This window comes from Athene cunicularia (assembly GCF_003259725.1).
Source record: "Athene cunicularia isolate RWA chromosome 5 unlocalized genomic scaffold, athCun1 chr5_part1, whole genome shotgun sequence".
In the NCBI taxonomy this organism is placed as follows: Eukaryota; Metazoa; Chordata; class Aves; order Strigiformes; family Strigidae; genus Athene; species Athene cunicularia.
In genome coordinates this window covers 41386691-41408144 of record NW_020799101.1, presented here as the reverse complement: position 1 = coordinate 41408144, position 21454 = coordinate 41386691, and the positions used below count along the sequence as shown (strand labels likewise).

The following is a 21454-nucleotide window of genomic DNA, read 5'->3' as shown; positions in this document are numbered from 1 at the left end:
TGTCATTTGGTCACTACTGCAGTTAATTCTGCTCTCAGTATCACTTGGTTGATATCCCCTATTTAAGGCAAGTGACTGGATGCCAATCAAGCCTTTTTTTTAAAAAATTAAAAATAATGCATTTCTGTACGAAGAAGTTCCTGTTGCTTTTTCTGTTTTGTCTGTCTGCCTTGGCACAGAAGAATCGCTATGCTTCCTAAAAATACCCTGCCAAAATATGGAAATGCACACTGATTGTCATGAAGCTCAGCATCTGTGCTTCATTTCTACAAGTCTGATTTGTAAAACTCAGTGAACCCTGAAGTGTACAACTTGTGCTCTCATCAGGCTTTCACATTCAGTGCGACAAGTTGTTATTCTATAAATAAATGAAAATTCTGGTTATTTTTATATACATGAACACACATCCCCACACCCATTTCAAAGGCTCTGCTTTAAAACAAAGGGTAAAATGCCTTTAAAGACATTTAAGCTATATAATTAGAATTCATTTCCAACATGTAAAAAGCATGCATCTTCTATCAAGTGTACTGACCAGGAATAAGATATAATCCACCTACCTCAGCCAGATGTGCAAGGAGAGCAATACTTTGTACTGTTTTACCCAAACCCATTTCATCTGCCAGGATTCCATTGATGCCCTGAAAAAGATCCATAAATGAACACTTTCACCTTACTCCTTTTAAATCCATACAGGACTAGCAGAACGGTTGCCAGTGAATTTAGGGTGAGCAGCCCCACTGCAGCAACTCAGGAACACTTTACTGTCTCTTACATCTTCTCGTAAGAGATAATTTATCTCAGCTGCACTTTCATTCATTTCTCAAGTGTGACTTTTTTTTTTTCCCCTCAGCCTGTCTGCACTTCACGATCACATTGCAAACTCGGTTACACGCACAAGGACAAGGCTGCCTGCAGTTCACCAGCTGACCCAAGCCTGAAACAGTATGCAGCTCCGAGCAGCAAAAGACCGCTCATCACATAATCCAAGTGATACAGTTGTATAACCATCCACTAAGAACCTTGAACTTAATGCCCCATTCAAAATTGTTCTTTCTTAAATAATCGAGAACACCAATATGTGTCTTACACAATATTTTCCGTTCTTCTGAAGATATTACAGATTGAGTACATGCAGTCTAATTTTACAACTAGTAAGTTTTTTACCAAGTTTAATGACTTAAATAATCCTAGAAGTTTAAAAATTTTTCAAGATGTACTAAGATACCTGCTCATATAGGTTGGCCAGCCAATTCATGCCTTTCAGTTGGTAACCTTTCAGTTTTCCATTGAAAATGGTAGGCTGTGGAATATCTTCTCCTGCTCGGATAGATGGGTTTGCTAAACTGTAACTCTCTCCAAAGCCAGTACCGGACTTGTTAGCAGCCCGTAAAGCAGCTGCCCGACTCTCCTTTGCATCTTCATCAAATGATCTGGTCTAAACAGGAAGAGGAAAATATGCATAAGATGATGAACATATTAACTTAACGAGAAACTGCATAGTAAAAGGCCTTACATTTCACATGAAAACATAGCATCTCAGCCAGAAACTAAGAGAAAACAAGCCTATTCCTCTTTCTATTCTGAATTTCTACCTGTTTAGCACAGAAAGTGGCAATGAAATTAAATTCAAATCTGGCATCCAGGATTAAACCGAAATACTTGACTTGGCTGCTACGAAAGATCATTGTTCTGTGGCCTCTAAAATGACTCTGCTTTCTCTTCTACTTCATGGATCCAAAAAATACATACCCGGGCTTGATGAATCTGGTAAGCATCCTCAGCATTCTTCAGAGCTTGGGCCTTGTAATAGTTACTATCTGAAAACAACATCTCCATGTTAGAGCTCCAATTAACATAGAGATAAATTCCAGTAATTATAGCAGTGCTTTTTACACAGAAGGAGTCTGTGCTTGAAATTCTAAATTGCACGATAATGTGTGGAGTACAGTAAATTTCAAAAAAGTGCATGGGAAGGATTGTAGATTAATCATTTACCGTAATCTTCTTGGGTGATGTTGACCACTACTCCTCCGCCAATATCAATCTGCCTTTGGGTAGAACTGTCTTCCAGTTTGCGTAGGATTTCCTCCTGTATTCCATCATGCCCAATATCTCGTTTACGACTCATAAAATGGGCATATAATTCAGTTTGTGTGATCAGGAAGTTCAATTTTCGCTGCTGTCTCTTAGCCTAAGAGAAGAGCATTAACAGAAAACAGATGAAGAGGAAAAAAAAACCAGGACAAAATTTTCGTGTCTAAAATATCATTAAATATCATAATATATCAATAACTAATCTAGACTGTTATGCACATCACTGATATCAAAATGCTATATTAGTTGCACATAAGAACGCTGACCACGACCATAAACTTCTATATTAAAATATAAAATTGTTGTAAATGAAAGGTTCTATTAAATTCAGGTATCATGGCAAAGAACACTATAATCTAATAAAGTTCAGAGGTTTAGTTTACAGTGAAAAATTAAAAGGTTGACAAAAATAAACAGGATTTTAGTCATCTACAGTAAAAGAACTGAACAGTTACAAAAACGCTCTCACAATTACCTAACTCCAACGCTCTGTTATTTACTAGTGAAGAGAATTATGGTAGAATACGTGAAATACATCACTAGGTAATACGGCTGAGATACTGTTTGGCATTCAGCAGGACACTGCAGAAACTCTGTTAATTTTTAGGTTCTTGTTTAAAAAAAAATGCTTTAAGTTGTCTATTAATTGAAGTCAGCCAAAACCTTCACAAAATGCTTATGAATTTGCAAGAATCACAGAATCGTTGGGGTTGGAAGGGACCTTAAAGATCATCTAGTCCCATCCCCCTGTCACGAGCAGGGACACCTTCCACTAGCCCAGGTTGCCCAAAGCCCTGTCCAACCTGGCCTTGAACACTGCCAGGGAGGGGGCAGCCACAGCTTCTCTGGGCAACCTGTGCCAGGGCCTCACCACCCTCACAGGGAAGAATTTCTTCCTTAGATCTAATCGAAATCTGCCCTCGGTCAGTTTAAAACTGTTGCCCCTCATCCTATCCCTACACCCCCTGATCAGGAGTCCCTCCCCAGCTTTCCTGTAGCCCCCTTAAGCACTGGGAGGCTGCTATAAGGTCTCCCCGGAGCCTTCTCTTCTCCAGGCTGAACCCCCCCAACTCTCTCAGCCTGTCCTCACACGGGAGGTGCTCCAGCCCCCTGAGCATCTTTGTGGCATCCTCTGGACATGCTTGAGCAGATCCGTGTCCTTTTTACGTTGTTGCCCCCAGAGCTGGACACAGCACTGCAGGGGGGTTCTCATGAGAGCAGAGTAGAGGGGAAAAATCCCCTCCCTCAACCTGCTGCCCACACTGCTCTTGATGCAGTCCAGGACATGGTTGGCTTTCTGGCTGTGAGCACACATTGCTGGCTCACGGTCAGTTTTCCATCCACTGATACCCCCAAGTCCTTCTCCGCAGAGCTGCTCTCAATCCACACATCACCCAGCCTTTATTTGTGCTTGGGATTGCCCCGACCCATGTACGGGACCTTGCACTTGGTCTTGTTGAACTTCCATGAGGTTTACATGGGCCACCCATGAGAGAAACACAATAAACAAAAGCATAATTTAAGCATAAAGCTAAACATAAGGTATTCTAAAGATTCAACCTTAGCTCATCACCACACATGTAAGGTTAACAACCACAAATCCACTACAGAGCTTTGACAAGGAAGCCTTTTCTTAAATTCAACCCTTATTACTCTGTAAAGGGAGTCCATGAAGCTGTCACTTGGCCAACCAAAAAAAGCAATCACAGAAAAATTCTGTGCCACATACATACAATATCTTTTTACAGCTGGGGAAAAAAAGGAAAATTCAGTATGAATGGAAAGGTGGCTTGCCTTCTGGACTGAGAACGATGTACAAACCATCACAAAAGGTTGGCCCTTATCAATGCTGAGTTATGTCTTTGAGATACATGCTGCTTCTCTAATCCCTTCCTCCATTTTAGTCACTTATAAACAATTCACACAGTTTGAAGGCTTTTTTTATCACCTCTAGCTAACATTTGAAGAATTACGTAAAGAATTTTAAGATAGCAGAAGGAAAACATGAATTACTGCTGGAACAGGACACATGACTGAATTTCATGGCTTGGATTTAGAAACTCAAATCATCTGGTCACTTCTGTGTTTCCTCAACAGATTAATTATCAGCTATCTGCGTTTTTGCTGTACCTCTCTCATCTCCTCATCCAGCTTGCGTTGCTCCAGGGCCTCCTTCTCAGCTCGTTTGCGATGTTCTTTCTCCACTTTTTCATACTTTTTCCAATAGAGAAGCATCTCCTTGGTAAGACGACGTGCCCGTGGTAGAGTTTCCTTACAGTTTTTCTGGGCCTGGATAGCAGCTCGACGGACCTCCCTCATACACTGATGGGCAAGCTAGAGAGAAATAAGGTTTTAGAAACAGTGGTAAAATGGCAGATTTTAAACAACACCAGATTTAATTATAACCAAGTCTGATCCTTCAGAAGGAGAAAAACTTTACTCAGCAGTAATGCTTCTGAAATGGTGTAATAGAATGTGAACTTCCAAAAACCTCCTGAGATGGTGAAGACAAAACCTGAAGACAGTTTCAGCATGGCATGGTACTTAAAAGTATTGCTCTGGTGGGGAGATCCTTGAAAGGGACTCAGGAGATCACAGTTCAAGGCCAGACTGCAACTCTGATTCACCTATTCTAGACACTTTTCTGTGGTTCTTTACTCGCTGTTTTAATAAGACTGTTGCAATAGCAGTATTGGTGGAACACAATCCCATTCATGTTAACAACACTGAAAAGCAAAGGAGTATCCTATGATTTTTCTACCATCTCAAGAAGGATAATACAACACAACTTTTTCATTCTAGTATAAATATATTAATGCCACTGTCACAACGGTCAAAATTGCTGTTTGATGTTTGTGACAGGTTGTTTTCCTCCACTAAAATCTGCATGTCAACAACTCTAACACAGATTTCAAATGATCAAACAAAACCAAAAAAAGGAAAAAAAATGGAATTTCCAAACCTCTAAGTCTGCTGCATCACTCACTTGCTAAAATGCAATTTGTGATACCTACAAACACAGTAAACACAGGCTATTTGCCCAGACATCAGAAAGAAATCCAGTCTCTGCTAGCTAAGGAGTACCACAGGAAAGAACTACCTACAGCAAAGTTTCTTAAATATATAAATGTGGGTCCTGTTTACTGCATTCCTTACACAGAAAATGCTCCCTTTCTTCATAATGCATATACAGAATGGAAAATTTCCTACATCACCTTGTCTCTGATGATTCTCGGCCCTATACCTTATTACTTTTTAATTAACCTTATAAATGAATTAGACACTTGAGTGTAACACCTGAAAAAATGCTCAGAAAGCCATTACCACCTGTTCCTAAAGTAAAGCCTTCTAGGTAGAGACAATGGCACTTCTTAGAGAAGACTCTGATGACATGAACTCAATCACTTAAGCAGTTCTCTTTTCAATCTCAGTTCCTATACATATTTATGTAAATGAACACATTTAATATTCCAAGAGCTCCTTTATTTAAGCAAGAATGCTTAAACCAGCAAATTCTAGTTAGTGGATAGATGGGCAGTTCAAAAGCCAACAAAGTGTACCAAAGTCATTAATTTATTGTATCAAAGATCAGTAAATTAAAAATACACGAACTAAATCTTACAAAAGTCAAAAAGATCTCATGAGAAAAGTTCGTGATGCTCATCTGTTCCTTATAAAACACACCAAAATGACACATTTAAAAAATGAGAAGCCTTATACTAAATCACAGATTACTTCTCCTATACCACCCTGCTAGCATAGTCAAGTATTGTAAGACACAGAAGAAACATAAAGAGGTTACAGTTTACTTATTTACATCCAGGACACGTTAACAATATAAAGCTAAGCAACTTACCTTTTTGCTGTTGGTTAGGAAAAGGTTGCGGGCCGAGGCTTTTTGTTTATATGCCTACAAAAGAATATTATCTTAAAATTAGTTACAAGGGTAATGGCTTCACAGTACTTCAAAAGATCACTGTCCAGTCCTCGGCAGATACATGTGCCAATTTCAGCCATGCACACTATTGTATAACTGGGTACAAGTACTGTAAGTTATTTTTTTATTTTGACCAAAACAGCTTTTCATCCTTAATTATTGAAGGCATACACAAATGTATTCCAACTCCCGAAGGAAGCATATAAATCAACTCCTTTTTCATGATTGTTTCGTCATTACTACTATCACAAAGCAGGGTTCTCCTATCCCACTATTATCACTGAAGTAAACAACAAAAATTTCCACTGCTTCCCAAAAATATTAAGAATTAATGTAGATCTTGTTCTTTATGTGATCAAAACAGTTTTTATCACACTGCACATACTCTTTGCCTGGCTTTTAAGCTTATAAAGGATGATACAGCCATCACTCATATTGAACTGCCTAGAATTCAAAACCTCTTAACTGTGAACTCCATGAAGCAGATTGCAAGGTCCACTCTGATCACATCTCAGAAAACTAGCGACAGTGAACCCAGCTGCCTATTTCAAACGTTCTATATGATACAAACATGCTTCCCCAGAGAGTTTCTGAAATATGTTTCAAAAAACATACATGCTACCATAATTGAAACACTCATTTCCTGAACTTTATGTAAAACCTAGATACTGGTTTGCTCTACATTGTTATCCTGTAGATTGGAAGGAGTATCTGCTAGAGTTTACTGTACTATTCATAGAAAAGGGTGGGATAGCCAAATGAAAACTGCGGCAAAGCACTGCACCGATCCACTTAGATACCACTGGTGTTAAGAAATTCAACCCACACTTTACTTACAGATTACAGAATATTACAGAATCATCTAGGTTGTAAAAGACCTTGAAGATCATCTTGTCCAACCATTAACCTAACACTGACAGTTCCCAACTACACCAGATCTCTCAGTACTATGTCGACCCGACTCTTAAACCTCTCCAGGAACGGGGACCCTACCGCCTCCCTGAGCAGCCCATTACAACGCCCAACAACCCGTTCTGTAAAGAAATGCTTCCTAATATCCAGTCTAAACCTGCCCTGGTGCAACTTGAGGCCATTAGCTCTTGTCCTATCGCTTGTTATTGGTTAAAGAGGCTCATCCCCAGCTCTCTGCACCCTCCTTTCAGGGAGCTGTAGAGGGTGATGAGGTCTCCCCTCAGCCTCCTCTTCTCCAGACTAAACCCCCCCAGTTCCCTCAGCCGCTCCCTGTATGACCTGTGCTCCAGACCCTGCACCAGCTCCGCTGCCCTTCTCTGGACACGCTCGAGTCATTCAATGGCCTTTTTGGAGTGAGGGGCCCAAAACTGAACACAGGAATTGAGGTGTGGCCTCCCCAGTGCCGAGTACAGGGGTCAGATCCCTTCCCTGTCCCTGCTGGCCACGCTATTGCTGACACAAGCCAGGATGCCATTGGCCTTCTTGGCCACCTGGGCACACTGCTGGCTCCTGTTCAGCTAGCTGTCAATCAACACCCCAGGTCCCTCTCTGATAATATCAGTTTGGTTGTTAATGACCACCAGAAAAGTCTTATTTCACTATGTTCTGTCAAGTGTCAACTCCCCACCAAGTTAATTTTCTATTTCACTTTCTTGCTGTCATCATAGATCCAGTGCTATTAACCAAGCTCACCTTTGGCAACTCCTTTTTAACAATGCTAAGCCACACTTTCCGCCGACGTGCATTAAGTTGCTCAATAGTCAAATGCTTTTTCTTGGACCCAGGTGGTGGTGTGTCATGAGAAAACTTGGCAAAAACTTTGGTCTGGTGATGGTGGCATCGTGGTGACTCCTCTGAAGAGAGTTCTTCATCCCGTCTCCTCTTTTTCTTTACTTTTTTCAACTTGCCTGCATGGCAACAATGATAATAAAAGTAAATTTATTTTTTTTATTTTTGGGATACATTTAGTCAGGTATCTTTCCTGAGTAAAATATCCTAGTCAATTTATGTGTGGAACAAACAAAAAAGTCAGTTCTGGTACCACCTGTTTATCATTTTAGATATTCCCTCATTACTTTATAACATAAATATTTTCCTATTTAATTTAAATTTTTTAATTTTTAATTTAATTTTTAATTTTTCCACCCAGGGAAACATGTCTTCGGAATTATAATGTCTGGGACTTGGTGTGATGTTTGTTGCTCTTTGGTAAAAATCTACTTAAAGACATGTAAAGGTAAGACATTTAAAGGTAACTACATTAGCATTTGGTAGGATAAGTCTCAAATCAAACTTCTCAGCAGCTGAAAAAGATTGGCATATTATCATGTATTACAGATACCAGCTTTCAGAGGAAACTGACACTCATATCAGATATTAAAAATATTCTTTGCGAGTACACAAAATCATGGATGCTGCAAGATTAGTGGAGAAAAAAATACACTGTTAAAGGAACTTGCAGAAAGATAGGAAGGAAGGAAGGAAGCCCAAAATAGCCCCCTTAAAGCACAGCTCAAACTTAAATACTTGCACTAGAGAGAATTCACCTTATGCTGACAGTTCATACACTTCTCTTCCTGCTTCCTTACAGATTTACAGCTGCTGCCAGCTCAATCAAGAAAGGAAACTGTACTTCCTGGCAAACATGTATCTGAGAAACTCCAGCTGAGAGGTTACAGAAGTAATTCTATTTTAACTCACATTGGACATCAATTCTGAGTGCACTCTAATTTCCAGAAAACATTTTCACTCCCTATCATTTCTTGTTCACTACAATTACATATGCAGGAATAAGTGCAGCAGGTACCAGATAAGTTCTTAGATTTTTCAAGGAACTACCATGTTTTCAAGAAACTCCGAGTAAATGGACCATGATACGCAACGGTATTTGTGGATTCTGAAGCAACTATTAAAGCTATAAGGTACTTACTGCATAACTCTTAACTTCTAGATTCAGAGGTCCGCAAAGAAAATCTAAAGCCACGAACTCTCAATTCACACTCCTTTTTTTTCACTCTAGCTTTCTAGAAGCCAGAAGATAAAACGCAATATTTTCTGAAGATTTTTTTCTTTGACAGAACTGGCTATTTCCATGCAAAACCCAAAAGTTCTGAACATTTATGTTTATTCAAAGGAAATAATGCAGGAAAGAAGTTTAATAACAGCAGCCGTTTAAAAACACAAGGCAAGTGACTTTACCTTTTAATTTTTTCTCTTCTTTAAACTTCTTTTTCTTGGGCCCTAGCAGGTGGCGCTGCTGCTCGTAGTAAGGATCATGTGTAGACAGCAGTCCTGCACTGTAGTACTGATACTGCTGCAACTGGAGTGGACACAAATGAGCACAGGTACAAGAAAACAGAGAGAGCAGGTAACACAGATAGCAGGTAAACAAGTTCAGATCTTGATCATAAGTAAGAGATCAAAAAACATGCACTTCTCCATATTTAGCATAGTTATCAAGGATCATAGTGTCCAAAGTGAAACCACTGCTCCCAGAGGTGGCCTCCAAGTTCTACCCAGGGAGCCAAGCCCACCCAGTTAAGTAAGATGGGAAGAGCAGGCAGCGAAGCTTACAGTTTCAAAACACACTGCTCTATCTTTTCCATAGGGGTGCTGCCCAGACAGACAGCGCTTTACATGAAGTGGTCCAATTACAGACCTCCTATTTGTTTTGCTTGCATTCCCAAATTACACGCATGTTTTATCGTATCATTCCAAAGGATGTAAAAGGATGGGTTTAGATAAAAGGCATTTAAAAGATTTCTACAAGGACAAACAACTTGGAACATTCAGGTTCTCAAGTAAAAATAGAGCGGCCTCAGCACTTTTTCCCCAAATTATCAAAAATGTCAGTACATTCCAAGCATTATTCCAATGAAATATTAAAGAACTATATACAGATTATGTATAAACAGGCAAATTAAAGATAGTACAGGGCAGAAATCAACTATTTAAAACCTATGCACACTAATAAGTTAATAAAAGATTTCTGAAAGGTAAGAACCCTGGTTATTTCCACTGGATATTATTTCTTACTAGTCTGAAAATAAATATTTGTCTAAATTCTAACTAGTTATGACCTGTGTAAAAATTGGGTGCATGAATATTTGTGTAGTTATGTAATATTTCAAGAAGCTAACAGAATCTCAGTTTAGAACCTAACAAGTAAACAAAGGAAAGAAGTGAACAGAAGCAAAGACCTGGGTGTGAAAATATTTCTTCACTCTTCTGGAGAAATTTCAAAAGCATATGAAACAAGAAGAAAAATTTTAGTTTCAGACCCATGCTCTGATAGCAGAATAGGATGACTTCCTTCATCTGAGACTATTTTCTGGTACAATTCAAAACAGCAATGAAAATTTCTTCAAAATCCCTTACAATTTGAAGAAATATATTATTAGCAGAATCAAAACAGTCATTGAATTTGGTCTAACATTAAGAAAAATGCAGAAATGTGGCAGACTATTTTCTTATGAGAAGGAAAAAAAGAGATTAGAAGAAAATCAAAAATAAAAAAGAAAGGTAAGAAAGAAAAAAAAGGAAGTCAAGTAAAAATCCAAAGAATGACAGAAAACGACAAGAAAGAAAACTAGGAACTTTCAAGAAGTAAACATCATCTTATTACTTGTCACCTCAATGATGATGCAAATATACTGCTTTAGGTTTAAATATACAGTTTTAGTCTTGAACAGCAGCTACTGCCTGTATTAGAATTTAATCCACAGCACTTTATTTTTCATATATATTACCCAAATCTTGCACTCTTAGCACCCTATAGTTGCTCTAATGACTGGGACAGTGTCGTGGAAGCCATATATAACACATGTGCCAGTACCAACTACATAAATTATTGACAGATTCTCAACATTACACATCAACAGCTTTTCAGTCTGAATGTAATTATGTAACCCTTGTCTGAAACCGATGTTAGATTGTTCTAAGTCTACCAAACAGTAGAATATTTTTGAGTCCACAAAATATTATGGTTTTTGATAAAAATGTAAGAGCAGTTAAAATTAGAGAGTTAAAAGAAAGAATAAAAATTACAGTGATGTAAAAACTCTGGATTTTTACCTCTTTGTCTTTGCTATATTTACTTTGATGCAGCTTCTTATATTTGTGTAATCGCAGCATATTGTGAAGTTCCTCCCTTGAAAGAGAAAATTCTTCTTCCTCTTCTCCATCCTCATCACTTGGCGAATCTGTGTCACTGGAGTCATCACTCAGAAGGATACTCTTAACAAGAAAAAATGGAAACTCATTTAACAATCTCAAGTCCCTATACTGAATTGCTAATTTGCTCAAAGCACTCTTTAACCTTTACCTATTAAAGGACTGTGGGGCTGGCCCAACTACAATACTTAGCATTTACAAAGTGTCTTCCATCTGAAACTCCTCAAATGGAAAACAAGTTTCCTGAGGTACAGTGCTGTGTAGCACTGAATGCCATAAACACTTTCTGATTTGGGAGGAGGTAGTTTTCTGTTAGTTTGGTGATAGTTAAGTCATTTTGGAATCCAGCAGTGAGAAAATCCAGGATACCATCAGGGGAATTCTGTGATGTATGGTTGCAGGTGCTTTCCTATCCCATTTATAGTTCATCCTGCTATTCTACCACTTCCACTTGCATCAGCTGCAGCAGGTTGGGCTCGTCTGACCTCTTGGCAACATGCTTTTACTAAGTAGAGAAAGCTACAGTACAATAAAAATGCAAAGATGGCATAAAGCCACCATTCCACTCTCTCCTTCCATCCTCATTTGGACCTTGTAATGGGCTCATCTTGGACACAAATTTTCAGCTAAGACCCAAATGTCCATTTAATATATTTCATAATACATCATTTTAATTTGGACAGTGTACTAAGATTACTTCAAGTTTCTGAATGTATACTAATTGTGAAATTTAACTAAAATTCTGCTGCTCACCAAAACTGAAACAACTACTTGTCCATTTTGCTACATTAAAATGAAAGATGCAAAATTCTACTTTGTTCTACCCAAAGTCTAATATAATATTCATTATCAACTATCACATACTCTTCCTTCTTTCCATTTCCAAGATGAGAAGCCTCTGTAGAATGTTTTTTTTTTCTCCCTTTGCTAAGTGTTTTTTCTTAATGCAAAAAAGAAAATCCCCCAAAAAACCCATTTCTTTTCTTCTTCGCAAGGGACACTAGCTCAAGTTACCTCAAAAGAAAAGTGCAGCAAACAACAAGCCAATATAGAACAAGACTGAAGGATTCATCTGGAGCCCTCTTTTCAGCAACACAAGATATTACCACATCCCTGTATCACCTTACATCTCTTTTTCAGTGTAAGATTTTGTATCAATCAAATTGTATCACATTATTTTGGGCAGCACTTAAAACACATAGTCTAGCTTTCTGAGCTTTCGGTAGTACATGTAAAGTAAAATTAAACAGACTACTGAGGTGACAAATTTACTGTAAACAGTGTATTTGGAAATTGTATTTGTGATAATGCACTGACTGGCGCTCAACTTATTTTCTTCTGGCCACCCACTTCCCTCCATGTTTCTACACCATGATCTACGCCAGATGACAAGATGGAATCACTCACCACCATCTACAGGGTATCTAGTGGAACTTCATAACAGCTGCATTTCTTTCCAATATTCTTACCTTCAGCCACTTTCTGCTCTTCTTCAGTTTGGAAAAGTTATACATGCTCCCTTTTTCAGACTTTGGTTCTGTTTAGAAGAAAAAAAAAAAAACAACCTCTCAAGAAATAATGCTTTTTTCAGCTTTTCCCAAAGAAAGCAGAGATTCAACCTAGCACATGCCTACCTGGCTCCAGTACTCCATTCAGGGAATGCGTGTTCAGCATCCCAGAATTCCCTGCTCCAGAAGACTCCCCAAGCAAAGAGTTTGGAGGTTCTTCCTTAACTTGCATCAGGGGATCCCCAGACTGAGGCAGCAAAGGATTGTCATCCAATCCATCTTCACTTTCATCGCTGCAAGAAGATACATAATATAGTGACAGTGAAATTAAAATATTCGGAAGAGGAGATGCCCATGCAATTTTCTTACATGTGGTCATTTGTCTAAATGTTTGAGAATTGAGACAGCTTTAGATGTAATTTTACACAGTAGAAATATTGCTGTTAATACTTTCCTGTTAACTCCTCAGCAGGTATCTGAGAAGCATGAACCAAGCAAGAAACTAGTATCAAGTCAAACTAAAGCAAATTACTATCAGCCTCAGCACTACCGTACATGTACAAGCTATATACATTTTCTACACCTTGTGTGGATCTTACTACATGCTTGCAAATATATGTATTATCTACTAACCATACAGTTATCAGTTCTGTAACTCTACAATTCCAAAACACTGATGAAAGTAAATGCAAATTGGTTTTGGACAGAAATGTACCTTGATGACTCACTCTTCATTGCTACACCTTACTTATATATAAATTCTGCATCTGACAACAATCTTTGCATTTCATTTACTGACTATATCCCTGAAAAAAATCATCTTATGCTTCTTCATTCTACTTTTTACAGACAAAAAAAGTTTTGGCCACTCTGCTACAAAACAGACCTTTCAAGCATCATGCTAATTTGTGTGTACCCGCTGAATTATTAGTGTGAGCTAAGAGAAGCACAGCCCAAAATCTGAAGAGAACAGTTTATAATGAGTAAGTTGCTAGTAAATCCTTAATATGATGTTGACTGGGAACAACATAATAAAAATGCATCTTTTTTTGGCATTCTCAAGGGAAAATGGAAGAGGTTTTGGTACCTGGATATACTCCTGTTAAAGATGGCAGATGTCTGTCGTAGAAACTGATCCAGTTGCAGAGCTTTCTCCAGATATTGCAGATAAAGGGGTTTTGCCAGCTCTGAGCAGCTGCCATCCTCCCTGGCACCCAGCTCTGAGGCCATAGAACAAACTTCTCCTCATGCACAGGTGCCTCTGAACACACAGCTGTTAAAAAGAAACAACAGTCACCACTACCTCTGAAAGCAACAAAGTTGGTGAGCAGGCAAATCTCCACCCTACACCAAATGTTACTAGTTCACAGAACACTTAACTGAGGCAGTTCTGGGCAAAAAGCTTGGGCTGCAGTTAATAAGCATATTAAACAAAGAAACAGAAATTCACACTAAACACCACAATATTACCATAGCTTGGTTTTCTGTTTTATGATTGGGTGGATGCTGTTTGATAGGCATGAGCACTGCACTGACGTAGTATGATAAACCAAGTGGTGACAGAGAAATGCAAACTACAATGAAGCCAGTCCCTGAACATCTAAAGTAATTTCAACCCTAAAGACAACATGGTTTAACTCTGAACAGAGGGCAGCTGTGCATCATGAAACTTGAATGGAAATAATTAAATTATCATTCTGAAGTTGAATCATCTATATAAACTTAGTCCAAAAAGGAAGAACTCCTGAAAATATTCTAGTTTTCCCACTCAGTTCCCACCTGTAGTCTACAGAATACCTGTAACACTTTTCATTTAAAGCAATGCTACTCTTACAGCACTCAGAACATACTATTATCTGTTGACAAACAAAAGCTGCAAACACCTGACCAAAACCACTTCCATTCTCAAATTCGTTATCTTTATTGAAGAAAAAGTAACGCATAATTAGCAATCTAGATACTTTTTATATTTACAAATTTAAAGTATAGTCTAGCTTGATTTTTTCAACTAGTAAAAATAGCCTGCCTGATTTTAATTTATTATCAGAATATTTTTATTTCTTTATATTCTTTAAATTCTTATATTTTATATTCTTTAAAAAAAACCCCAATATTTGCCTAATATGTACTTTAATAACAAAGCTATCAAAACATTTTATTGTTCTGTCAACTGCCATTTTATTTTCCTTCAACTACAAAAGATGTCCTAACAGCTGTAACAGTCATACCTCTGTCAACTGGAATTCTGTTTTTCTTCGATTATAAAAGATGCCATCATTGTTATAATTATAATGAGAAAGATAATTTAAAACTATTTCCAAAGCCACAGTTGTCACTGTATGAAGTGTTGTTAATACCCTGAATATGATAATACTTACTGATAAATAAATGCGTAAAGCTTTTGCTTCTGGTGGAAGACAAAAATAAAACCAGACAGTTTTTAAAAGACTTAGACTAACTGTTTCGCTGAAGGATTCTATGGTTTCTATCACTTCTCAAAAATACTACAAAACCTGAAGCAAGCTTCTCATTAATTTACTGCAACATATTTTATATTTGTTCAATTATTAAATTATTAATGACTGAATTGTTTTAGGCTTATGTAAGTGAAAACACAGATTAAGTATCTGGTCTTCAGATTGTTCTCTTCACATATACATTCCGAAAACCAGGAGCTAACTTTTTCTAAGTCTTTTACCCTCAAAAATTACAGAACAGATTCAGAACTTCTGAAGTTACAAAAAACTATAAGTGATCATCACCTTGAGACTAACGGCTGTACTTGAACAAGAACAAATTTTATTATTTCTTAAGGAACACCTAGCCTTGAATTAACATCTTTACCCATACACAATAAACAACATGCCAGAAATCATTAGATGGGATAACAGGCCTAATTTAAAAATTATTTTTAGACTGAAGCTATCTACATTCAACTTTATATATGCTAGATCTTCGTACACCTTACAGCAATGGAATGATTGACCTCTGTTACCGAATACCCATTTCCAGCAGAAGTTAACAGACAGAACAAGGAACCTGAAAGCTTTCCCTATGATAAGGGCATTAAATTTCAAGTTTTCAAAAAAACTTTCATTTACATACATCATATTGCTTAACAGCCATCTGAAAAAAAAACACCCTAAAAATCAAAAACTGTCTTCCAAGAAAGTAAAAGTGGTTAGAGAATGAAAGGAAACATGAAACTTCAGGAAATTAAATCATTCAGGAGACAGAAAAGGACACCAAGAAGGTGAAAGTGGTTTTCCTTCAGATCACCAATAAAAATGATCTATACTACAGGAGTAAGATTCAGTCCCTAGTATCATGCCAGAAAAAGTACAGTGATCCCTTTTACCACTCCATTTCAAAATGTATCTATCAACAAGAACATGCGTTACATTAACGTGGTGGTATTTTACTTTCCCAACCAAAATGTTATGTGGAACCACCGTTTAATGATTTTACTCACAACCACAAGGCATCTTGCACCTGTCTGCTCTTTGTAGAAAACCTCCTTCCCAAAACTCAACATTTAGTCTGTTCTCGAGACACTGCAGGAAAGAAATGTGCTCCAATGGGCACAAAGCACACAGGACTCTATCAGGATTCACCGCCTCCAAGGAAGGTAACAAACCAAATGTACTCTTTTGCACCCCAGTGAGCCTTGCCCTCACAAAACTATACAAGCTTAACAACAAAATAAAAGGGAAAGAATTAAGATCGATTTGAGGCCAAGTTTTTAATTGCAGGACAGCAAACAGACCAGAGGCAAACCAAACACAATCGTATTCCTGATCTAAAATGAGTAACTGGATGCTTTTCCAGCTGCCCAGACACACCTGCCTAAGTGCGGGTCTACGTGGATCCACCAGACCGGAGCAGTGCCTCTGCCCAACAGGCAAGGGGGCTCATCTGGCTCCATACTCACGAGAACTCAGCAGAAGACTATTTCTTTACTTGTAAGATATGACCCTATGTAAAGAAGATGCTATCAGATGTGTTTAGTAGTTCGAAAAACTATGACATTTTCGCAGAAGTGGCTCATTGCTACTGCACAGAGTTCCCAGGCCAATACGGAAGTGATAACACCCTCTGTGTGCAATGACTGCAGTAACTGTGAAGAGTAGGTTTCATCCCGTAGTTTAATACATTAATTGCCCTTGCTGTGTACACTTCGCAAAGCGTGTACATTTAGCCTGTGTACAGGCTAAGTACCTGTCTCATCCGTACTTGTTTCAGATGTATATGTTCTTAACTATTACTTTCCAGATCATGAAACCTTACATTTCTGCATTTAATAAAGTTCTTCTTGTGCTGACACAGTATAAGTACTCTGCATTTCACCTGTACAAAATCACATGCTTTTGCTTGTCTTCCTATTTCAGTTGTCCCATGAGGCTCCTGTACATATGAAGTTAATTACTCTCATCTTCCAGACAGTTACTTGTCTGCATCCCACTTACTGAATAAACAAATAAACACAGGAGAGCTTAACAATATTCTTAAATGTAACAAATTTAATAAGTGTTACACAGGCATACTGAATAGAGAAGAGCTCAACCACTGAATTCAGCCTTTCATTTATTTATATGTTAAAAGTCACACAGCGCTTCTCTGCTGATCAAAGTAATAATACAGAAAGCTAATTGACAGATACTTCTTTTTTCTTTTGTTCCCACTTTACGTTTTAACAAATAAAGACTTCCAATGGCAAAAACCACTTGAATACAGAGGTCAGAGGAGAACAAGCGAGAGGCACACAATAGCCTGATCCACTACAGCAGTGACAGACAGTGTTCGAGACATCATCCAAGACACTGCTTCAGTGGATTTACATGGTGATTACATTCTTTCCACTTTTTGCTATTTTTGAAACAAATCTATCCTTTTGCCTACCCAGTTTAAGGAATATTGCAGAAATACAGATTTTTGAAATGTTTACTGATGATAACATTTAGGTAAATACTCATGTGTTACAGGTGGTAAAATGACTGGATGCTACTGAGTAATCCTTCTGCCATCATGACTTTCTTACTGATATGCTCCAATTTTTGCTGTTTCACTATCAAATTCAGTGGTTATTTGCTTTCTCCCTTCATCTTCCCTAGAGTTGTAACAGTTTAGAAAACTGGCATTTGGAAGTAAATAGCTGCTGTACTGCCTGGCTGGCTCTTTAAACCCTGTAACATTCTTACTTAATCAGAAGCCCACACTGAAGCCATTTAATTGAACGATGTGGCCCTCTGAATTATTAAAAGCACACATAAAATACCACCAGCAGAATCTGAACTTAGAGGGTTTTATATATAAATATATATACACACACACACACACTTCATACCAATAACCTTCATAATCACATACATATTTTTAAAGGACTAAGTTCAGTTCTGAAGAAGCCTTCCTTATCCTGTTTGAAATCACATTGCTTAGTTCAATGTTAATGTAGGGGTGGGGTTTCTTCACTCACTCTTTTTTCAAGTCTGCCCATTACAAGGTCTAGTCAGTAAGTAAACACCCAGCACTGGAGAAGTATCCTCCAAGGACGTCCTCAGAGAGTAATGTTTTACAACAAGGTCTCTAAGTTTTATACCCACAGACCCGCACCAACCACACAGCAAAAACACCACTCTCATGAAGCAGTTTAGCTTTCAAAGTAAATTCTCCCAGTTTAATCAAATAGCCACTAGCTATTACTGAATGAAGTTCAACAAGTTTTTGCTACCGATACCAATCTAAAGCAGGAGCCCCGTAAGTGGCAAACACACAGTTCAGCACTTGTGCCTAGCTGCAAACTAGAAAGAATTTGCTTTGTGAGGCTGTATTGAAATAGTACTTTTTCCTCCAGGAGTTTCTTGTTTTTCTTTTTTTTCCCCCCTTCAGTTGCTGGCATCTCTACACCTCAGGCAAGGCCCAGAGGATTACTTTTTCTTTTCTTTATGCCCAACATCATAGTAAATAATGGTAACAACTACACTCCTAGCTGAGGGCACGCACACAAACACAAGCTGCCATGGAAGTAAAAGGTACAACACATCAGCTAATCCACATGACAAACGCAAGGCAAATCAGGGAGGCAAAACTAATTCAAACAGTCTCACCTGCACCCAGTAAGTGCATGTATATGAAGTGTTACAGCTGACAAGTGAGCACACTTATTGTTCAAATGTTTCAGTCCACAAAAGCAGAGTTTTTTACCTCTCCTCCATCCAACCAGCGTAAGCACACTGACAAAACATTCAAGGGGACAAAAACTTGAAATCCCAGTTGACACACAGAAAGTATGTGTTCCTCCTATCTCTATTTACAGCAGTGAAAGTTTTATCCATAAAGTAGGATTAAAAACTGGGAGCAAGAATACAACCTTCTATGCTATCTTAGTCCCCTCACCATTTTTCTGTTTTTTCCACACATGTTTTTTTCATGCTTTGAGTTTTGACACCAACTTATTAAGAGAGACTTTGCCAAAGTGACACGAACACTTAAAATAGTTTTTTTTCCTGAAGAAATTTACAATTGAGACTTACAACTCTCATCAAAATAGCAGAATCCTGTAAGAATTTCCTGTAGTAACATCTTCAGAATAACCCCTGACACAAACATACATATCCACACAAAAGATTAAGTCAAAATGTATTTGGAAAACTTACATTAGTACAGTAGTATCAGTTAGGTAGATTTTTTTCAGATTTCTTTATAAGCATATAATCTCCAACACAGACAATTGTGGTGGCATAAAAAACTTGAAGAGGTATTTTGCTTGGAGAAGAATTACATGCTCTTCTTCTCCCTCTCAAATTTTAGCTTGCTTTGATAAATGTCTAGTTACACTGACAACCATTTTCCAGAGTACACTATATGCCAGGTCTTAAAGCAAAACATAATCTGCATACAGTCTTTTTTATGGCATTGTCTTAAATATAACTGACACATAAGAGATTATTGCTTTTTAAAAAGCAGATATGAGCATTTTCATATGAACCTGAAGCCCTCAGTCTCCACTACACTCAAGTTGAATAAAAGACAGGTATGTACAACTGAAGTATGAGTTCACATCATTTCAGTTTGAAATTAAAAAGAAGCCATTCTGACCACTTTTCTGAGTAATGAAATCTAGCTAAAACTAGATACTGTCCTATATACAGTAATTTACTTCACTGTTTTGCTTTTGTGGTAAGGTTTCATATTGTTTTCCAAGGAATGAGACAGCATTTCATTGATCTTTGTTCCACCTTTTAATTGCTTATAAATACAGAGAAGAAGAGCCAGTAGGGCTCCAAATTTTCGAGTTGCTGAAATAATAGTCACAGATAGGGCCTAATTTATTATGAGAAATAAAAAAAAAAAAAAAGCTATACAGCCCTACAACCATGTACATAAGTAAAAACCAGAACACCTTAAAACATAGCAAACACAAAAGCGGCATGTCACAGCTCTGCTTCCATGTTTAAACTAGCAGAAAACCAAATCTCTTTAATTGTTCAGTTAGAGTATGTCTTGTCCCAAAGGGCAGTTAACAGTATTTATGGCCACCTCTGACGACACATCCATACTCTCCACTCTACAAAACAGTGCCAACTGTTATCCTCACACACCGCCACTGCTGCTTCGCCCCTTCTCTCTGTGTACACAAAATACAAACTGCATGGATGTTTTCGGCTTTGTTTGGTTTTTACTCCCTCCACCCCAGACCACGAAAAGGGAACTATGTCCAAGAAAGCTCTAAGAGGACCCTTTTCTTCTTGCCATCTAAAACAACTCCTAGCATGTAATTTAGCTTGTCAAATAGCAGGCTTATGACAGAATTTACAGCTTATTAAGATATACCCAAATGGAACAAAACTTGCTCAGTTGAACCATCAAGAAACACAAGACAGTATTTTAAGCAACTTTAACCATATATGTGTGAAAGATGGACTAGAGAATTACAGGAAATGTCCTTAAACACTGGGAAAGGGTTCAAAGCTACAGTCCTATTTCTTGTACTTTTCCCTCGCTATCTTATGGACCTCTGATGCCATGAGGTACTCTTCTACACACACATTAAAGGAATGACAATACAAATATACCATTTGCGACTCATATAAATTAAGAGTTGACAGTTGGTCACACACAGGCATATCAGATATGCTGTACAAATCCATACAGCACAGTTGTTCGCATGAAAGAAAACTAAAAGTCTATTAACAAACATAAAGACATTTCACTAGGAAAAAGGAACTTGACTTGCACCATTTTCTTCCTACAATGAAGAAAATAATCTAAAGGAATTTATTATCATCTACAACACTGTGGAGAGGGAAACTTACCACACAAGATCAGCAACGGGGTAACAGAAAGAAGGGATAATGTTAAATAATACCACTCACAGCAGAAATTCTATTAGGCTATGTATTTGCAGCGAAACGGGATTAGACTATGCCACAACTTTAAGGAGGTATTTTCTAGCGTACGTATACACCAGTGCAAACGTAACATTCAACCACGGTTTATGTACACTCTTCATCAAGGAGAACACCGGGTGGGCACGCCAACCCCTCCCCGCGAATGCTGGTCGCTGCTGGGACGGGCCCCGGCCCTCGCCAAGCCAGGCGCTGCCAGGAAGCAGCAGCCTGCTCCGAGGAGAAGCCTCCGCGGGTTAAGGGCAGCGTTGCATCATGCGGCCGGGAGGCGCGGAGGGCTGCCCGCGCCGCCCTGCCCTTGTCAGCCGGGGGCAGCTACAGGCCGCAGCCTGACACCTCCACACCCGGCCCCGGCGGGGAGG

General features: G+C 38.3%; 1 protein-coding gene across 2 annotated transcripts in view; it reads right to left on the bottom strand.

Annotated features, from left to right (window-relative positions):
• The window catches only part of INO80 (INO80 complex subunit), a 68885-nt gene extending 47437 nt beyond the window's left edge, over window positions 1-21448 (bottom strand). The window contains exons 1-13 of one of the 2 annotated variants that reach the window (XM_026849079.1): window positions 21000-21448; window positions 13775-13960; window positions 12814-12980; window positions 12649-12716; window positions 11081-11242; window positions 9206-9326; window positions 7700-7914; window positions 5954-6007; window positions 4228-4431; window positions 1999-2194; window positions 1753-1820; window positions 1229-1438; window positions 561-641 (exon numbers count right to left, since the gene is read on the bottom strand). In XM_026849079.1, the coding sequence (XP_026704880.1) occupies window positions 561-641; window positions 1229-1438; window positions 1753-1820; window positions 1999-2194; window positions 4228-4431; window positions 5954-6007; window positions 7700-7914; window positions 9206-9326; window positions 11081-11242; window positions 12649-12716; window positions 12814-12980; window positions 13775-13917 (1689 nt within the window). In that variant the 5' untranslated portion in view covers window positions 13918-13960; window positions 21000-21448. The remainder of the gene's footprint in view (window positions 1-560; window positions 642-1228; window positions 1439-1752; window positions 1821-1998; window positions 2195-4227; window positions 4432-5953; window positions 6008-7699; window positions 7915-9205; window positions 9327-11080; window positions 11243-12648; window positions 12717-12813; window positions 12981-13774; window positions 13961-20999) is intronic. The other variant, XM_026849080.1, reaches the window with a different exon arrangement.
• Window positions 21449-21454: the final 6 nt, after the last annotated feature.